General features: G+C 42.2%; 1 protein-coding gene across 2 annotated transcripts in view; it reads right to left on the bottom strand.

Moving 5' to 3' along the window:
* Positions 1 to 17,117: 17,117 nt before the first annotated feature.
* Positions 17,118 to 21,900, bottom strand: part of LOC116826105 (androgen-induced gene 1 protein-like) — a 30,654-nt gene continuing 25,871 nt past the window's right edge. The window contains exon 5 of one of the 2 annotated variants that reach the window (XM_032782619.2): positions 17,118 to 18,018. In XM_032782619.2, coding sequence (XP_032638510.1) covers positions 17,946 to 18,018 — 73 coding nt within the window. In that variant the 3' untranslated portion in view covers positions 17,118 to 17,945. The remainder of the gene's footprint in view (positions 18,019 to 21,900) is intronic. The other variant, XM_032782620.2, reaches the window with a different exon arrangement.

Genomic DNA, 21,900 nt, shown 5'->3' with positions numbered 1-21,900 from the left:
TGGCCTTGGAGACAACTTCAACAGTGAAAATCCAAGAGATAAGAACACCATGAGTTTAGATTAAAAATTCTTTGGGGGCAGGGACTCTCTTTTTCTTCTGTATCTATATAGTCCACTGCTCTCTTCAATTGGCTGTTCTCCATTTCCCCTCTGATTTAAATGCCTGCCACTGCCCAACCCCCACCCTAACATCTCACTTTCAGGAAGCTTCCTATTAGCATGGATATAATAGGGTAAGAGGATGAAACTAGAATTCTTTGGCCTCCATGCTGTTTCAGGAGTGGTTACTGATTTTGGGTACCTAATTTTAGAACAGCCCCAATTTTTCTTCACTCTCCCTCTGAAAATCAGGCCCTTTTAAAGTGTCCCAAGCTGGGTACCTATAATCACATTGAAATCTTAGGCTATCCTTTGCAAGCTGCTATATTCCTCCATTAGTCATCATGAGCATTTAGCAATTTTACCCCATCACTTACACCTGGTAAGTTAGACCAGACCTCATTTAATCAGACATATGCATTTCACAAGAGCTGAGGCTTTAAGAAGAAAATAGGCACAACAGCCACACATAAATCTGCTCTAACAAGCACTTTATAGATATCAAATGGGCCAAAGCTTGGCCAGAAACTAAGCTGCACTTCTGCAGTTTTAGGTAGACAAGTTATTATTTAAGAGCATTTTATAAGAGACTGCCCAAAGGCATTAAAACCTTCTACACGAGTATTTTATGATTCATTAACATATATACTAAGTGAATACTAAGTTTTATTTCCAATACAATAGCAAAATACACCTATATTAAAACATGGATGCCCACAATTAAGGGTTTTTGTTTGTTCCAGGACCCTTGATAGCTTTCTAATGAAACAGCTAAAGTAAAATAAATAGACCAGATTGGTAGCACTCCACTGGATCTCCATTCTGACCTTCAGTAGATTTTTCTCCATAGACCATCCCCCTTGTTTCCACCCTCACCAGCTAGCATTGGAAACACTAATTACTTCTAAAAGCACCCTTTATATAGAAGGCCAGGGTCATGTGACACTCCTTAGGCCTTAAAGTTGGACTCCCCACATCTGATTTCTAGACTGTGAAACTGAGGCACAGAGAGAAGCAGTGACTTGCCCAGGGTCACACAGTAAGTCAATCATAGAGCCAGAAAAAGGATCCAAATCTTGTTCCAGGCTTGTGCCTAATGTCAATATAATATAGTTAGATTTAGAAATGGGCCAGGGAATAGACAGCGCTTTAGGGAAGATTGCTTTAATTTATTACAAAGCAATACATTACAGATCTTTACACACATGCTTTGAATCAACACACAACTTAATACGCTATATAAACCTAAATAAAGGCAAAGAAATTCCTTTTCTGATGAATGAATTAATATTTTGCAAAGTGCTTTGGGAATCAGTGTGACAGGTTAAAAGCTATTGTATTACTCATTATTATTAGCAATGGACAAAAGCCCTGAATCTCAGCATCTCAAGCAGTGTAGAGGTAGAGTTGGAATCTGAACCCAGAACTAGTTCTCAGTTTTGAGGCCAGCCTTGAGTTCTACAGTCTCAAATCCCAATTCTAAACTTTAAAGAATCAGAATCCAATCCTGGATTTAAATGTCACAGTTCATCCCTCACTCTAGGACAGGCAAAACCATGACATCAGAACTGACAATCCCAGTATCTGTTGATGCCTGGGCACATTTCTAATCACAATTATATTTATATATCCATATGAGGCAGCAAGTGCCTGGGAGTGAGGAGACCTTGGGGCTGTTCCTGTCTCTGCTACTGATTCATGGTGCGACCTTTGTCAACTAACTTTCTTTCTTTGTGCCTCAGTTTCTCCACCTGCAAAATGGGGATAATGATTCTTACCCATCTTTGCAAAATGCTTTGAAATCTACAGGTGAAATAAGTGTTATGATTATAATTAAATGTAGTGGTTTCTCCAAGTGGTCACAACTGGGAAATATGACAAACCAGAATTACCTGGGGAAAGACACCTCTCCAGGGGCCAGTTATAGACTACCTTGTGTATATGTTAAGGTCTTCGCACTGCAAACACTTGTGCACACACTTGAATAGTCCAGCTGAAATCAATGAGACTGCTCCTAAGCTTAAAATGAAGAATGTGCTTAATTTTTTGCAGGGCTAGGATCTAAGTGCTGTAATTTTAGATAATATATTTTTTTTAATATTATTTTTCAGTCCTGGGCAAATTAATTGCAGTATTAACAATCTTCATGATTTTATCACAAACCTTGTGATATTTAATGTTTTTTTCTCAAAGCTCCAACTTCTGGAGATGTTATTTCATGAGAAGCTCAGGGGTGGGCTTTGTTTTGTTTAAGCAAGTTTCTGTTCTTCACAGTTGCAGGGAAAGGCCAGAAGACATAACCCAAATGCACTTGAAAGTGCAGAAATCAAAAGAATGTCACATTTATCATTTGTTAAAAATCCCACGATTTCTAAGACTATCTCATGGCCCTAGTTCATGATTTTTGCCTGCCTGGGTTAGCAGTACAGAAATTGCTCCACATAACATACTAAATATTGGCAAAAGTTTTTAAAAATGCATTCGAAGAACAACATTTGTAAGGCTACCATGAACTGAAAACACCAAAACAATATTTCCTTTCAACTTGAAATCGCTTGCAGCTGGGCTACAAAGCCCATCTTTTCATAAGGACGTTGAGCACGGTGTGGGGTGAGATGGAGATATGTATGGGCAGTCCTTTGTTTATGTGAGCTCATTTTTAATCTATGGAATAGGTACCCAGAGCACTGGATGGGCAACTGTAGTTGTATTTGGTACATATAAATCGATACAGATACCAATCCATTGCTATGTAATCAAGCCATCTATTTCCATCATTGCTAGAGCACCTATCCTCATAGCATTTAAGCACCTATATGGAGCCTGCAGACTGTTGGAAGCTAAATCCTTCCTATCAAATATAAGCTTCTAACAAGCGAGAACATTAAAAGTAAGTTAATAAGAAAGTCTATATTTGGGTCCCTGCTCTCCTGATTGCACATCACCTTTATGAGCAGCAATGTTAATACTGAGTGAAAATCACCACAGTTGCAAGGAATCTTCTCAGCTCTTCAGCTGAGCTGGATTTTTGCATGGAAAATCCTTCACTTCTTCAAACCCATGGTGCTGGCCTTGACACTGAGCACTGCTGTTTGTATCTGCATTCTGTGTTGAGGGAGCCTGAATGCCAAGCCAAAACATTCTATGGAGGAGAGAGGCTCCCTAGACAAGAGGATGGCAGAGGGCTAGATCTTCTTCAGCTCGTAGCACAGTATCGTTTTCTGAAACAATGCACTGTGTCCTGGTTCATGGGCCGTATTTACTCCGAGGAACACAGTCAACTACAGGGTCACTTGTGTAATTCCTACAGCTTTGTTCTCTACTTTGGGATGGGGTCACCAAGCAAACAGCCTGTCTCATTGCACAACTGTATTTTTCATTCGTGACAGGGGAAGGTTTCCTGAAGAGTTGTCCTCTGTCTCCACCTGGCATTAAGGAGCTGGCACTAGAGTTCCAGCACTCAGCAGTGGGTTTTGTTATTTGCTGTTCACACATGGGAGAGCTACTAGAAAGGTACTGGAATTGGGACAGAGTACAGGAGTTAGGTAGCGGACATATATTAAATGGATATTGATCACCTGAGTGATAGATTCCTTCCATGTCAGGTATCTGTGGTGCTACAAATGCTGGATTTCTGAACAGACATATAGAGATACATTTCATTAAAAATGATACTAAAAGAATGTTATTTAGGTTTCAATGTCAAGAATTCAAAAGTTAGGAAATGCCAGATTTAGTATTGCCTCTTGATTGTGTCCAGCCTGTGCGCTGAATGAGGCAGGAGTATATGATCATGTCATTGATGACAGCATTACAATGTAAACACATAGCAGGGCTAACAAAGGTTAGACACAGGTGTTAAGGCTTAATTTAGTTTCTGAAGCACACTACAATTAAAACGTGCTATAGAACGTAGTGTCATTACTGTTTCTTATGCTGTTCCTGTTTATTGCTCTTTACTGGCTCGAACATCTGATGTTGGTTTTGCACATGTAAACACATACAAAACCTCAATCATTACTCAGTCATTGAGGACTTTGTTTTATTGACATAGTTTCAGTTTATTAAAATGTAATATATTTAACAAAGTATAAGTTAGCACTTTAATAGTGCTTTACATATCCAAAGCACTGTACAGATATTAACCACTGAATCTTCCCCCTAATCTAAAATGGTTTCATGATATAGTTAATTAGACATTCAGTCTTCCTAACACATAGAGAGTACACTTATAAAGTTCCCAAGCTGGGAGGGGTTGCAAGTGCTTTGAAGGATAGAATTAAAATTCAAAATGATCAGGACAAACTGGAGAAATGGTCTGAAGGAAACAGGTTGAAATTCAATAAGGAAAAATGCAAAGTACTCCACTTAGGAAGGAACAATCAGTTGCACACATACAAAATGGGAAATGACTGTGGAAGGAGTACTGTGGAAAAGGATCTAGGGGTCACAGTGGATCACAGGTTAAACATGAGTCATCAGTGTAAACACTGTTGCAAAAAAAGCGAACATCATTCTGGGCTGTATTAGCAGGAGTGTTGTAAGCAAGACACAAGAAGTAATTCTTCCACTCTACCCCGTGCTGATTAGGCCTCCACTAGAGTATTGTGTCCAGATTTGAGTGCCACATTTCTGGAAAAATGTAGAAAAATTGAAGAAAGTCCAGCGAAGAGCAACAAAAATGATTAAAGATGTAGAAAACATGCCCTATTAAGGAAGATTGAAAAAAAATGAGTGTTTAGTGTGGAGAAATGAAGATTGAGAGGGGACATGATAACAGTTTTCAAGTACATAAAAGGTTGTTACAAGTAGGAGGGAGAACATTTTTTCCTCATTAACCTCTGAGGATAGGACAAGAAGCAATGTGCTTAAATTGCAGCAAGGGAGGTTTAGGTTGGTCATTGGGAAAAACTTCCTAGCTGTCAGGGTAGATAAGCACTGGAATAAATTGCCTAGGGAGGTCATAGAATCTCTTCATTGTAGATTTTTAAAAGCAGATTAGACAAACACCTGTCAGGGATGGTCTAGATCAGTGGTTCTCAAAGCCGGTCTGCCGCTTGTTCAGGGAAAGCCCCTGGCGGGCCAGGCTGGTTTGTTTACTTGCCGTGTCTGCAGGTTGGGCCGATCGCGGCTCCCACTGGCCGCGGTTCGCTGCTCCAGGCCAATGGGGGCGGCAGGAAGCGGCAGCCGGCACATCTCTCAACCTGCGCTGCTTCCTGCAGTCCCCATTGGCCTGAAGCGGTGAACCACGGCTAGTGGGAGCCACAATTGGCCGAGCCTGCAGACACAGCAGGTAAACTGGCCTGCCAGGGTCTTTCCCTGAACAAGCAGCGGATCGGCTTTGAGAACCACCAGTCTAGATAATATTTAGTCCTGCCTTGACTAGAAGGCCTCTCATAGTCCTTTTCAGTACTAAGGTTCTATGATTCCCTAATTCAAGTTCCTTGTACTCCGGTATATCACCATGTATGGCATCCTTTCTGAGTCCAATCTTGACATGTGTCCAAACCACTGCAGTTATCTTTCTTAAATCAATTTCTTGCCCTAGCCATTTTCTTATCACTTCATTTTATTTTCTGCAGTTATGAAAGTCTCAATATTCCCTTCAGCCAGTTCATTTCTACAGTCAACATCAGTTTTCCTCATACTCCAGTATTCTGACCGTACATGCATATTGCCATGACAATTGTTTCATATACACTGATTTTTATTTTTATCTAAATGTCTTTAGATTTTCAAATCTTACAGAGTTTTCTAAATGCAACAGCAGCTAGTCCAAGGTTCTTTTTTATGTCATCTTCACAATTCCCATTCTTTGATACTAAACCTCCAATGGACACAAATTTTTCCACTGTTCTAGTTCTTTGTCCCCAACTTTTATCTATGCCTCTTCCTCATCTTCCTATTGCAAAAGACTTTTGTCTTTGCCACGCTGATCTTCAGTCTGAATTTCCTGCTTTCCCAGTCTACCTTGTAAGTTATTCTTTGTAAATCCTCCTTGGTCAATGCTATGAGGCCAACATCACCTGAAATCTGTGCTTATTCACTGTCCTCCAATGTAACTCATGTCATGTCATGTTAACTAGGTGTACCCTTCATTTAATTTTTACTGTACAGTATTTGAAAACAGATTTGCCTATCAACCACTAGAGGGCACAGGGATGCTGTGAATCCCATTGATAGAGCTACAATGATGTTTTTGGAGCAGTGATAACATGTATAAACATTAGTTATACTGGCTTATTCATGATCATTCCAGACTCTACCCACAGCAACTTTTTGGTTTTAGCCAATTTGTTTTGTAACCCTGCTGGCTGGGAGTTGTTTTATAACTAGAAGTTATAAAACAGCTTCTTTCATTACCTTCTCTGGCAGTTTCCTCTTGTTACAGAGCACCTATTCCAGAAGATAATTGCTTTCTGTTGTCCGTTCTGGCCGGTCATTCCTATATATTTCTGGAGTGAAACAGAAGTGATTTATAATCATAATGAAACATACTCTCACACACAAAAATCCAGCTGTAGCCACAAAAAAGGTCTCCCAAAGATTGTTGACGTGTGCTTTAACCAGCATTTCCCTTCACGGTTATAAATACCACATGAAGTAGGAAGTGACTTGATTTGTGCAAAAATGAATCCAATATTTTTTTAAATGGGAAGAATATTACAGGCCATTATTATAGTGCACTCTCTAAATGGCCAAGATAAGAGATCCAAATGTATGTCACTGGCTATTTTCATTTCTGAGACTTTGGGTTTTAAATAGAAATCATATGAAAAAAATAAAAAACAACCAAAAACAAGAGGATCTCATCTATAATTGTTCTGGGACAGATTCTGCCATCCTGACTTATGCTGAGTAATAACTTCATCCGTCATTTCAGTGGGACTATATATAGTGCAAGGTATTAACAGACAAAAGTAAGTGACAGCATGGGGCTCTTACAGTTCTTGAAAGGAGCCAAACTGAGAGCTCTGGAGAGTGAAGTTCTTTCTCCCCGGAGTACATGTAGCATGGGCAGCAGAAGTACAAGCTTCCCCACAACAATGAGTCAATATGTCTCAAAGCTGCATTAGGGAAGAGAGGATATTTCAGTCTCAATGGCCTTGTCTCTCTGGCTTCTCTGCTGAGACTGCCACAAAAGGCCTAAGCAGTGCCAACTGAGATAGTAGCTGTTTCACATGGACAACCCTCAACTAGGAACTGACTGATAACTACTAACCTGTGCGACACTGATGACTTATCACTAGTTGACATGGTTTAGGAAGGAAATTCCGCATGGACTGGTTATTCCAGAATTGTCCAACATGAAGTTTCTAGCACCTTCATCTGAAGCATCTGATACTGGCCATTCCGCTGGGAGTCTTCTATCCAGTTATTAAGCTGGCTTCTTATTTGTTATGGTCCTGTTGATAGTAAGGGTCAAATACAGCAGTCCTTACTCAGAAAATTGCCATTGTACTCAAGATGAGTGGAGTTTGGGGACTGCCTGGCTTGGCCCTAAGAAAATACCCATTATAGCCGGACCCATATTTAAAAATGGACTCAGCTAACGCTATTTAAAAATGCTTTTCCTACTCAATATGGACTAAATTAAATTCACTTTAAAAGGTGCTCTAAATTGACTAGGGACCTAGTGACACAGTTTAATACACAGATACATAGTTTACAGGACCTCATTTTTTGCTAAAGGCTAGGTAGGGATAGAGGGATTGGATTTAACACACTTTTGCTATGTTCAGACAAAAAAAACTAGTTCTTGTCAAAACATATTTTCTCAGAGCCTGATTCTGAGAGCTATTAAGTGTCAGAGTTACCAGGCTAACTGCATGTCTGACCTCTCTGGGTCTTTGGAACACCACCCCTACTGCTCTAAGTTAGAATGCAGAGCCCAAGCTGGTATGAATCAGCATAGCTCCAATTAAATCAATAAAGTTAGATAGATTTATACCAGCAGATGATTTGGCCATAGCTCTAACCTGATTCCTCCCTTCTTCCTGTGTCATTAGAGACATATATTGCCTTACTTATGCCGCAATCCAGCCTTTAATCAGTGTTGAAGCACTATAGAATTAATCTCTTATTTCAGAAGAGATATTATAGGTTTGTCAATTTTGGTTGGACATATTCCTGGAGGTTTCATCACATGACGTAATCTTTAATTGAAGATTAATCTTTAATTCCTGGAGACTTCAGGACAATCCTAAAGGCTTGATAACTCTAGGATATTACCTCGAATGGGAGAAACTTGATAACAGTTTAAAACTGATTTGGAGATTTGGTCAGATTCCTAGCTGGTATAAGTCAGGATAGTCCACAGACTTCAAGATTCTGGCCTGATATCTTCTTAAAGTGCAGTTCTAGTCTGAAAAACCATTCTGTAAAAATGACCTTGTGGGGCTCCATGTTTCCTGTACGTCAATGATTTATGTATCACGTGCTCAGTTTACAAGTGACAATAATGTTTTTCCTAACTGCCAGCCTTGCAAATTCAGGCTGGGCTCTCAGCATAAAGTGGGTCTCTTTCCTTCTTGTTTATCTTCATCAATAATGAAAAGTCTGCAGACCACACTGGGCTCTCAGTTACCGCTGCATAAATCTACTGCCTTCGAATGATGCCCTCTGACACATGTGCAAATCCATTGTCTTCAGTGGGGTTGCACAGAGATGACTGGAACTTTGTAAACAATTCTGTTGATGATGCACAAGAGCCCAGTTCCTTCTCTGTTAGCTTGGTGGAGCCAATACAGCTAAGAGGTAAAAGTAGCGAAAACTTATTTCTGTCATTGAAGCCAGTAGATCTGATGCTGAATGCACTCAGGGGGCAGATCTACTGAGTAAAGAGCTATAATTATTTATTGTTATTTTTCAGAGCAAAACTGTACTTTGAAAGCTTCTTCAAAAACTTCTGCCTAGAAGCATTTGTGATCCTTAGCAATTCCATGTGCATATTTGCATATGTTGCTAAATGAAGGTGAAATTATATCAGTTTAGTTTGAAGATTGCCAGAGGGACTAAAGAAAAGTAGAACAGATTAAAATCATTATATACTATCAAGTCAAGAGAAGAAAAAATGATTCAGAATGTCTTATGAAACATCTCTAGTTGAATTTTAAATTGTTCCATAGGATCCTCCAAAGACATTTGATCTGAAAAAAAAGCAGCATGTTTAATCTGTTCCATCCACTCACTTCTAAATTTTGTTTATTACATTTCTCAGATTTTTTTTGTTTATAAGTGATTGGTTTTCTTTTCTTTTCTTTTTTTTTCCATTTCAGACAATTCAAATTGTAATTCTCACTCTCCTTCTCCCCTGAACCATCACATTTTATTCAGCGTGACATTTCACTCAAGCTGCCTCATTTTCCTTGCTCGAAGTGAGCACCAGGTTGCAATGAAATATATGTCAAAACTGTTCCAGGGAGCCAAATTCTGTGCTGGAATGCAAGTATGTGATCTGAACATAGAGGTGAACCAGTGCTGTACACATGCTTCAGAAGGTGGTTTTGTGGTTATTCAAAAGTATATGTAATAGCTATTAGTCCATTCATGGCTCTTGTGTGGAAAATCCATGGCGGGGGGCAGCGGGAGTGGGAGAAGTAGGAGGAAATCTCTACGAAGTTTTTCTCATTGAGAATTGTTGCTAGTCATTCCACAAGGAAAAGGACAGGACTTGCCCACATAAAACAGGCTATAGGACTCACTCCAAACCCTGTGTATTCCAGGGGATCAGTCGGCACAGGGTCATCTGAAGGAGGGAGAGAGAGAGAGAGAGAGAGAGAGAGAGTGTGTGTGTGTGTGTGTGTGTGTGTGTGAGAGAGAGTGATCCACAGATAGATGGTCTCCTCTGTAAGTGGACCAGAGAGATACAATCAGGCCTTTTGTTAACAGTTCATAACAGGAAATAATAAAAGACTTTAAAAATAACCAGAATCCACCAAAATAAAGAACCAAGCCCTGAAATGACCCTTAGTCATGTCAGTTGCCACATCTATGTCAAGAAAACTATTCATGCAAGTAATCTTTACTCCTACAAGGAAGGGCTGCAGCATCAGAGCTTAATACTTCCCTTTAAAAAAAACATGAATGCTCCCTGCTGTGCATGTACTATCTTGTTTAGATTCCTGACTTCATGTTAATTATCTGCAAAGCACCTCAGTGCATCTGCGTACCAGGTAAACTTGATCATCCCAATTTTTCCAGGCTTTTCACACACAACCCTTTCATAGAATCATAGAACTGGAAGGGACCTTGAGTCCAGCCATCTAGTCCAGTCCCCTGCACTCAGGGCAGGACTAAGTATTATCTAGATCAGGTATCAGCAACTTTTGGCATGCGGCCGGCAGGGTAAGCACCCTGGCGGGCCGGTTTATTTACCTGCCGCGTCTGCAGGTTCAGCTGATCACAGCTCCCACTGGCCGCAGTTCGCCGCTCCAGGCCAATGGCGGCTGTGGGAAGTGGCGGCCAGCACATTCCTTGGCCTGTGCAGCTTCCCATAGCCCCCATTGGCCTAGACCATCCCTGACAGGTGTTTGTCCAATTTGCTCTTAAAAAACCCCTATGATGGAGATTCCACCACCTCCCTAAGTAATTTATTCCAGTGCTTAACCATGCTGGTAGTTAAAAAGCTTTTCCTAATGTCCAACCTAAACCGGCCTTGCTGCAATTTAAGCCCATTGATTCTTGTCCTATCCTCAGAAGTTAAGAAACATTTTTCTCCCTTCTCCTTGTAACAACCTTTTATGTACTTGAAAACTGATACGTTCCCTCTAAAGGTACATCTCCAGTACAAAATTAATTCAAACTTATTTTATTCGAATTTTCGGAATCGATTTTATACATTCAGTGTTGTGTGTCCCCACTAAAGCACATGAATTCAGCGAAGTGTGTCCACAGTACCGAGGCTAGCATCAAATGTCAGAGCAGTACACTGTGGTAGCTATCCCACAGTTCCCGCAGTCTCTGTCGCGTATTGGAATTGTGGGTTAAGCTCCCAGTGCATGATGTAGCAAAAACATTCTCGTGGGTGTTTCTGGATGTGTGCTGTCACTTGCTCCTCCCTCTGTGAAAGCTATGGCAGATGCCATACTACAGCAGATGGTGCAGCACGGTGCACCGCCTGTCTCCTGGTACTATGAATCCACCACGCATGTCCTCTCGTCTTTCTATCTACTCTTTCATCTAACCATTTCCCGCCTTTTTTCGGCTACCATGAACAGAGCTTCACAGCTTCCGCTGCTTTTTCCAGATTGTCTTTCCTGGGCTCCTGTGGAAGCTACAGAAGGCAACAATTCTCTGCCATTTTTCGGACATCGTGAACAGAGCTGCACAGCTTCTGCAGCAAATTCTGCTCATGTTTCTGCTGCAAACTCTGCTCTCCCGCTCTTGCAGCTCTAACGAGCTTTCCGACTCCGTGAAAGCTACAGAAGACAACCATTTACTGCCTTTTATCGGCCATCTTGAACCAAACAGCTCGTTTTGCACCCTTTTTCCAGGATTACCCATGCAGGCGCCATAGCGCGTCAAGCATGGAGCCCGCTTAGATCTCCTCTGCAGTTTTGACCATTGTAAATAGCTTGGCGCATTATCCAGCACTATGTGCAGTACCTGCAAAACCAGGCGAGGAAGCAACAACAATGCAATTACTATACTGATGAGGACATGGACACACACATTCCTAGAAGCACGGCATGTGGCAATTGGGAGATCATGGTGGCATTGGGCCTGGTTCATGCCATGGAATGCTGATTCTGGGTCCGGGAAACAAGCACAGATTGGTGGGACCACATAGTGTTGCAGGTCTGGGATGATTCCCAGTGGCTGCGAAACTTTCGTATGCATAGGACCACTTTCATGGAACTTTTTGCTGTCCTCTGCCCTGAAGCGCAAAGACATCAAAATGAGAGCAGCCCTCACAGTTGAGAAGCAAGTGGCCATAGCACGGTGGAAGCTTGCAACACCCGACAGCTACCGGTCAGTTAGGAATCAGTTTGGAGTGGGCATATCTACTGTAGGGGCTGCAGTACTGCAAGTAGCAAACGCAATCATTGACCAGCTGCTATCAAGGGTAGTGACTTTGGGAAATGTGCAGACCATTGTGGATGGCTTTAATGTGCTGGGGTTCCCTAACTGTGGCGGGGCGATAGACGGAACACATATTCCTATCTTGGCCCTGGCACACTGGGGCAGCCAGTACATAAACCGCAAGGGGTACTTTTCCATGGTTCTGCAAACACTGGTGGATCACAAGGGACGTTTCACCGACATCAACGTGGGATGGCCAGGAAAGGTGCATGACGCTAACATTTTCAGGAACTCTGGTCTGTTTGAGCAGCTACAGGAAGAGACTTGCTTCCCAGACCAGAAAATTACTGTTGGGGATGTTGAAATGCCTATAGTTATCCTCAGGGACCCAGTCTACACCTTAATGCCATGGCTCAAGAAGCCGTACACATGCACCCTGGACAGTAGTAAGGAGCAACTCCCTCCTTGCAGGTGTCCACAGACAGTGGTGGGGTAGTGGTGTCGTCACCCCCCATAATTGCATGGAGCTGACGGTAGAAGCGGAATGTATGGGGCTGTGACCCAGAGCACCCATTTGCCTCCCTGGCTTTTTGGTATGCTTGCCTGAGCTCCTTGATTTTTGTACAACACTGCTCTGTGTCCCTGGAGTAGCCTCTTTCCATCATGGGCCTGGAGACTTTAGCGTATGTATTTGCGTTCCTTTTTTTGGAACGTAGTTCTGCCATAACAGACTCGTCTCCCCAACATGCGATGAGATCCATCCAGTACCTCCCATTCGGACCATGCTGGAGCTTGTCTGCGAATCCGGGACTGCGTGATCTCTTGTGATGGTGGACGCTGCATGGTCGCCTGTAATGGTGGACTGTGCTGACGGTCACCTCTGCTGATGGTGACCAAACAGGAAATGAAATTCAAAAGTTCCCGGGGCTTTTCCTGCCCACCTGGCTAGTGCATCGGAGTTGAGAGTGTTGTCCAGAGCGGTCACAAGGGAGCATTCTGGGATAACTCCCGGAGGCCAATAATGCTGAATTGCATCCACAATACATTTAACCCGGGATTGCAATCTTGATTTAAGCGTTACTCCACTTGCCGAGTGGGAGTACAGAAATCAATTTAAAGAGCCTTTTAAATCAAAAAAGCCAGTTTGGTCACGTGGATGGAATCATTTTTTTTTTTAATTAACTTGCCTAATTCTGAAATAACTAGTGTAGACCAGGCCTAAATCTTCTCTTCTCCAGACTAAACAAACCCAATTTTTTAAATCTTACCTCATAGGTCATGTTTTCTAGAACTTTAAATCATTTTTGTTGCTCTTCTATGGACTTTCTCCAATTTGTCCACATCTTTCCTGAAATGTGGCTCCCAGAACTGGACACAGTACTCCAGTTGAGGCCTAATCAGCCTTTCAGCTATTTAACTAGAAAAAGTATAGGCGTACATGGGACTTACTCATTATTTTTTACAGAGTGTATATATTAAGTATGCTTGATTCTCCACTGCCCTGCATAATTACATCTCTGCAAAATGGGCATAAAACAGTACCAAATCATAGTGGTAGCATTACACATTACTTTGACAAGGTGTAAATGACTACACAACGTGCAAGGCAGTGGTAGCATGTAATTCACACTGAAAACCTAGGCCTGATTCTTAATTGCCCTGACTGTTTATATTAGAGCAAAATGAGTACAATCAGAATGGCAACGATTCACATCCACTTTGCACTCACCTTGCACTGGTGTAAATGACCACAGAGGATGCAGAGTAACTGAGACTCTGGCTCCCTACGCTGGCAATGTGCAATGAATGCTTAACACAAAGAAAAAAATCCATTGCCGATCTTCTACAGTTTAATCCTGCCAATGTCTCGCTGAAGAGATTAAAAGAAACAGAAGAGCTTCAAGTAAAATAACAATCTACTAAAACTTACACAGCCTCAACCCTGCATCTGCCTTGATCACAGTGGGTCAGTGGAGATATGAAACATACAGTAGGACTCCCGTGAGTAAGCATTACTCAGAATATGTGATTTGGGGACACTCTGGACAGAAGCTATAGATTTATTTTCCAGATATTTTACTTTAATTTTCATGTACAAATACAGAATGGAAACAAAGCGCACAAAAGCCTGTTGCTCATTGGACAGTACCACACTTACGGCTCGCAGAGTTTGATGCTCTGCTTTACGTATAGCTTCATCTGCATTATTAATGTACTAAAGTAATAGACTGCATTGGAGCTCAAGCAATGAAATATGACTTTCCCCTCCCTCTTCACTTCTTGCCTTTTAAAAACACAAAAGAAGAGGGAGTGTATCACTATTATTCTAAGCTATGTTTTTTCTTGTTTCTGTGACCGCCTCACTGGGGGAGCTAGACATTTCCCCCCATGGGTAACAAGGCATAATGGGTCTTTTTCAGTGGTTGATGGCAGAGTTCCAGTAGGGATTGCAGTAAAGTATTGTATGCTGATCATCCCATAAGCCTCGTATGGTAGCATGATTTTCTGTTACCAAGAGCTTGTAATATCAAGGCAGCAGTCAAAACTCTGCTTTCATGTATAGTAATCTCATGTGACACTGAATCCCCCTCGCACTCTATTATTACAATATTTTTTGTTCCAAAAATGACAATTTTCTTTTTAGGTCATATTCAAGCTGTAAAATTCCCCACATCACTGAGCTCAAAGATGGCATGTTATCTTTGTAAGACTCCTGGGATTTATTTGTGGAAGGGAAGGAATTTGGAACGGGTATGTCTCTGATCTGATGTTTTCACTTAATTTATTTACTGATAAACCAGGACAGTTAAGTTAACAACATATCAGCGTTGTTATTAGCTGGCAAAAATTACTCTGATGCAAAATAAATACAAAAGGTTGTCTGTAGCAGGGTTTAAGCCGAAGCTTTTTGTTGCACGCCTGGTAGCCCACGGTACACAAGTTGCACCAACAGGGTGCACACAGAACTCCTGGTCTGTTTCCAGTTTGCAGTGTGTAAACAGACAGCAGCAGTTTGCTGCAATTTGAGGGGGTAGTGCTTTTTGGAGGTGTCCCATGGTCCTTTGCTTTGCTAATGAGCAGCTTGCATCCTGGTATTGTTTTTGCTATGAATTGTGGGAAGCCAGGAGGATTCAATTAAAAAAAACCAAACCCTTTGTAACCACTGTCTCCATCCCATACTTCCTTTCTGAGCTGGCTCATGCCATTTTTGAATGTTTGTCGGCCAGCATGGCCCCACAATGCTCCACACTGCTATGGTGACAAGCACGAATACACACGGGCTGTATTATCACACTTGGAGCCAGTTTGGACTTTGGCTATTGCACCATTGAGCAGATGATGCTGGAGCAGACTATTCTATGACAAGAGAAGCACCTCCTCTGGCAGCAGGACGATACTCTGAGGTGGTGGCAGCAGGATGAGACGGAAAACCAGTAGGATGCTGAGCTGTGGGAACAAAAGGCCCAGTTCCTGGAACACCTACACAGCAGACAGAACTGTTTTTGGGCCCAGGAAACTAGTGTGATTTGGTGGGAGATGATCGTTCTGTAGAGGTGGGATGACGAGCAATGGTGAGAGAACTGATCATCTTTTTTGAGATCTGGGTAGAACTGACCCCAGAGCTTCAGCCACAGCATACCAATATGTGATGCCTCCTACCGATGGAGAAGTGGGCCACCATTGCTATCTGGAAGCTGGGCACCCCAGAATGTTACTGGTCCGTAGCTCACCAATTTGGCATGGGGAGATCAACTGCTGGGGCCCATTCTCATGCAGATCTGCTATGCTATGGATCAGGTGCTGTCTAACTAGGTCACCAAACTGGGTAATGCTCAGATTATTGATGGATTTGTATGCATGTGGTTCCCAAGCTGCATTGGGGCATTTGATGGAACCCGTTTGCTTATCGCCCATCTACCCCCCTCACCCCATGGTACACAATTTATAAACAGAAAGGGATAGATCTCCATGGTGCTGAAAGGACCAGTGGAACACTGTGGCAAATTTACAGACCTAAATGGTGGTCTGAGAAGGTCCATGAGGCTAGGATCTTTCAAAAAAAAATGTAGTGCTATTTAAAATAATGGGAACAGGACTGTTTAGCCCCAGGTTCCTTGTGGACATTAATGGTGTGGAGGTTGGTCCATTTATTCTGGAAGACCCAGCTTATTCCTGATTCCCTGGTTAATTAAGTCATAGACAGTCATAGACAGAAGGAAGAAAAATTTTAACGATCACCCAAGTAGTTGCACAATGGTAGTCGAGTGTGCGTTTGGCTGTTTGACAGACAGAGGGTGCTGTTTATGGAAGCAGCAAAAAAAAATGTTCCAGCCATTGTAACTGCACGTTTTGCACCATATTTGTGAGAGCAAGAGTGAAAGCATTATTGATGGGTGAGAGGGTGAGATGTGAAGATTTGCTTGGAGGTTCAAGCAACCAGCAAGGTGTCCCACAGAAAACACAAACGCCTAAGAGAATGCTGTCAGGGATATCTTTTGTTTGTCCTTGAGACGCATGCTGAACACATTAGCCCATATGGTATGTGTTGGGATGCAGATGTAAGCACTGGTTTACTGCAGGTGGGTGGGGGGTGGATGAAGTTTAATGTTACCCATGTGCTTTTGTAAGACTCTAGGAGTTCTGTTTTTAGTTAAATGATTTTCTCAGTTAAATGCTAATGAAGACTCATAATGGATGTCCTGTAAACAGTTGAACAAAAGTTTTCTCCTTTCATAATACACCTTAGCCTCTAAGGATAGAGCAACAAGCAATGGACTTAAACTGCAGCAAGAGAGGTTTAGGTTGGACATTAGGAAAAACTTCCTAAATGTCAGGGTGGTTAAGTACTGGAATAAATTGCCTAGGGAGGTTGTGGAATCTCCATCTCTGGAGATATTTAAGAGTAGGTTAGATAAATGTCTATCAGGGATGGTCTAGACAGTATTTGGTCCTGCCATGAGGGCAGGGGACTGGACTCAATGACCTCTCAAGACCCCTTCCAGCCCTACAATCTATGAATCTATGAAAGAACAATATAAAAATTGATAATAAAGTTTAAGTGAAACCAATGTTTGTACTTGGAAATACATTTAACCAACTAATTTTCTTAAATAACCAATTATACACAAACCTTTAATTACTGCAACAGTGCAAACAAAACTCAAAGTGAAACAATAAGAACATTTCAAATATAACAATTTAGGGAAGGGGGGTTTGCATACACCTTGCCTCTGGCTCTTCTTGTCACCCTGGGTTGAATGCTATGGCTCAAAATTTTCAGGGGCGCTGCAGGGCTCAAAAGAACTGGACTCCCAGGTGCAAGTGTTGTCACTACCCAGAGGTTGGATCTCAGAGGTGAATGGGAGCCACTGAGAGTACTGCTGTGGGATGCAGAGGTTAGGAGTTGTTGCTGGTCCCAGTAGCCAGACTTGTCCAGGAGCTGAAGAAAATGGCGAGATCCCAAATTACAGAACAGCAGGGCCTGTTGACCTAGCAGGTGCATGTTTTGCAGGAGGGGATTCTGGCCTCGGATAGCATCTATGAACTCTGAACATCTCTGCAGTGCCTCTGCATCTTCCTGTCTTTTTTCATGCTCTCCTTCACCATGGCGATGATATCCTTGGCCACAACCATGCTTTCCCTGGCCACTGCAATACTGATGGCAGACACTCCCAGGTTCTCCTTGGAAAGCCACTTCTCTTTCTCTCTCTCTCTGTCCCAATGTTCAGCCTCCACCTCTCAGCCAGCCTGGTTTTCCTTTCCATGTGACTTTGCCATGAATTCTGCAAAGATCTCATCCCGAGTCTTCCTTTTTCTCCCAATCAGGTTGGCCAGCCTGTCAGCAGTACAGGAAGACACTGTTCTTGATGGGTCTGACTGTTGCAGGTGTTGTGGCTGTGGGAGTAGGGGGCAAACAACAGTTGTTTATCGTTCATATCCCAGACATGTCATGATAGCTTTTTTCATTATTTGTATCTGACTTTACCTCCCTGAGACTCTTCCCATTCTTTGGGGAAACCTCAGAGATGGTAGAAGTGGTCTGCATGTACAGAAAGCGGTGGGTGCACTTAGATCTCAGTCTACTTAATCTGTTTTCATGCTGTTAGGGGTGGGGCAGGGTGAGGTGGCTGGAGCCATGTTCCAAGTTTGTTTTTGCAGTTTTGTTTGTGCTCTGGAGGCACTTCTATGGTGTTGGAGGTGTAAAGAGCATGTTAAGAGGACATGGGGGCAAGCTGGACAGTAATCCCCTCTTCATCCCCTTTGGGTGGTCCTCGCTATCCATGACATTACACTGAGGTGGATGATTAGGAGGCAAAGAATAGTCTTACTCAGAAAGGCAAAGGGGAGACCCTCGAGATATTCTTTGAAGTTATTTACCAGGATGGTCTCCTCAGAAGCACTGCAGGAGTGGAAGGCCTTTGCAAGATATAGCGGGGAGCATGGTGAGTGGGGTAATACTTTTTATGGGACCAACATCTGTTGGTAAGAGAGACAAGCTTTTGAGCCACACAGAGCTCTTCTTCCTTTGACTGACAGCTAAAACTACACTGTCAACTACAATGCATGTTACAGCCATTTACTTCAATGGGCAGCATTATTGTTTGTGCATTAACTTGGCACACAATGTGCACTTACATCTTATGGAAACTAACCATATTTCTTTTCCTATAAGTACTATCTAAACTGTTGAATTTTGCATACATGAATGCTTTCACTATTTAAATCTGCTGTAGGAGGGGGATGGGTACAGATTGCAACTGCATCATCCTGGCGGACACCTTTCTGGAGCAGCAAAAGGGGGACGGGTGGGAGGGAGTAGGGAGCTTGTAGTTGACATCCACCACCAATAAATAAGTACTTGTCTTTAAATTTATTATGTGCCCAAGTTCCTTCCAGGGGATCTGACTCTTTGGTCCAGGCTGGGTTTATGGTGAGAATTGGGCTCAGCAACATAGGGCAGAAATCGGGGTCCATTGTAAGAGGGCAGGACTGGAGCAGACTTTCTAGCTGGCTGTCATCAGCTGAGTCCCCAAAATGGATCCTCTCTGAGATCCTCCTGCTCATCTGCTGATGGGTCTAGCTAGCCTGATCCTGTGTGTGAGGGAGAGTGTGGGCAGCAGTCTCCAAATAGTGCCTTGAACAGGGCATACTGTAATTTTGTAGAATCCAGTCCAGTTCATCCAAAAAGGGACAGGTCGCGTGTGCTCTTCTGGACTGTTTTCTTTTATTCCTCATTTCAGTGCACTTTCTCTTGAGCAGCTTGCTCTTTATCTGGCACTAGTTGGCGTCCTGGTCATTAACCACAAAAAGGTTTTATTCCTGTGGCTGGTCACAAGAGCTTCCTGAATAAATGCTTCTCCCCAGATAGCAATGAGATCTGGGGTCTCAGCACGACTCCAGGCAGCTGCACGAGGCATATGGTGGAGCTTCGGGAGGGCTACTGCAGTTGTATCACCGGAATAATGATACACTGGGATCCAGGAGCATTTAGGCAAAATCTGGCTCTGCACCACCCTTTAAAGGGTGGAAGGGTCATCCTGGAAAATTGACATGGGGGCAGAAAGGGCACACAAGTAAACAAAAAGGTATGTAACGGTTGACCTTCACAGCATTGTGAGATAACTGTTGGAAGCATGCAGAAAGTGTTGTGCAGCAATTGCGTGCACACACAAAAGACTGAACTAATTCAATTTGAAACAAACTTAGTACATGTTGCAAGTGGACTCCACAGCTCCTGATAAATGTGGAGTTAGTGCGTAATGATGGGTTGCACTGTGTATGCGCAAGTGTTTTCAAACCAGATTAACTCAATTTGATCCAGTTTAAAATCCCTGTGTAGATAAGCCCTTAGTCTTATTTGCCTATGGTGAAATTCACTCCTGTGCAGAGGGCCTACACAGAGACAACAATGTTTTCCCCGTCTCATTAGCCTGCAGCTCTGTACCATCCCCAGTGCAGGGGTGTATCTAAATGGCAGTTTTCCATTAATATGCATCCTTCCTACAGAAAAGGTTAGCATAGTAGAAGAATCAATTTGCACTGTTCCTCCCTGCACCCAGTTTTGTATTCTAACTCATTTGCACCCACAACCTTCCACACACAATAATATGCACATGCAAATCACAGACTTTACACAACTACCATTTCTAGTGAGACATCTGAGAACAGAATGGCCATACTGGGTCAGATCAATGGTCCAGCTAGCCTAGTACCCTGTCTTCCAACAGTGGCCAATCCCAGGTGCTTCAGAGGGAATGACCAGAACATGTATTCATTAAGTGATCTATCTTATTTCCATCTGCAAATGTTGTTTCTACCAAGAGTACAAATGGTTAAATGTCAAAATTCTATTATTTGAGCCCACAAATAATTGTGAATGCAAATTTATTTGCCTGGAAGTAATACAATGAGTACATCATGAATACCACAGATCAACAGAGAGGTCATTTTGGAAAATATGGTTTTAATGGGTTAGTTTATCTGATAAGCATTTAACTACTGAAAAAATACGTGACTTTGTAGCAATGCATCATTTCAGCAAACAAATCTTTGGGTGCCTTTCTTACAATCAGAATGAAAGGGGATGAGTAATTGGCCTCTTGACTTAGTGTTGTCAGTGATCTTCCATCAGTTGCACTAAAAGCTCCTATGGACCCCACTGGATGTGTTTAATCACAAGCTGAAAATGCAGCTGTTACTTGAACTGTATAAATTCCTGTTTTTTCCTAGAATTAAATAATTATTGTCAGGGTTGAACATACTCATTTGCATACACTGCGAGAACACAGTGGAAAGTAATTTTTTCAAGTGAACAGAACTCTATCTAGAATTACTTTCTCTATTCAGCTAATGAAGAGTGAAAGCTGGTTCTACTAACAGGATATTTGTCTATCAATATTTCTGCAGTGGAATAATCATAGTTCATTGATCAACAAAAACAAAAAACGGCAACATTTTTCCTTGCAAGTTGCTTTCAGATGCCAATGCTGTGATGTCCTGATGGTTTTTTTAGTAAAACATCTTGGGTTTTTCCCCTCTAACGCATACATTTTTCTCTATAATTGTAGTTTTCAACACATAGACAAAATTCTACCCTCACTTACACTGTAGGACTCAGAGTGCAGTCAATTATGTGGGCGTAAGCCAAGGTAGAATTTGTCACACCATTTTTTTTCTTTACTGTTACAATGCTAAATAAAACAAATATTGAGGTATGGAAAACAGTTTAAACCAGCAGAGGTTATTAGTGTTCTTCTCACTTTCCACCCATAAAGACCTTATCTTGAATGCTGCCTTAGGACACAAATGAAAAGGACAGTGGTCTCCTTTTTAGATCCCTTTTATGCACATCATCAAATCACAAAAAAAAGTAGCATGACTGTCAGTCTCTGCTCAGACAAGAGTCAGGACTTGCAAATAAGTGGATTTGCAGGTCAGAGCTACTATACAATCAGAAGCCTTTACTTCACCTGGATGAAATCCTGTCCCCTTCCCTCTTGTGGCAGCAAAATGGCCAAAGTGCAATGGAATTGCCATGATTCTGTTAACACCGCAAAGCCAAAATGTAGAAGGGATGTGGAAAGGAGCCATATGGACTCATGCACTATAGAATGCTCCATTCTGCAGCGTCATGTAGGGAGCGTTGTAGGTGGACTGCAGAACCGACAGGGGCACAAGTAATGGTTCTGTGACCTGCACAGCTCCACCTGCACAGCTCCACAAACAGCATAAAATCCACAGAGAAAATCATAATGGATGTCACCTCACAGCCCATAT

Source organism: Chelonoidis abingdonii, chromosome 14 (genome assembly GCF_003597395.2).
Source record: "Chelonoidis abingdonii isolate Lonesome George chromosome 14, CheloAbing_2.0, whole genome shotgun sequence".
NCBI lineage: Eukaryota > Metazoa > Chordata > Testudines > Testudinidae > Chelonoidis > Chelonoidis abingdonii.
Note: the sequence above shows the minus strand (reverse complement) of the source record. Positions and strands in the feature narration are given on the sequence as shown.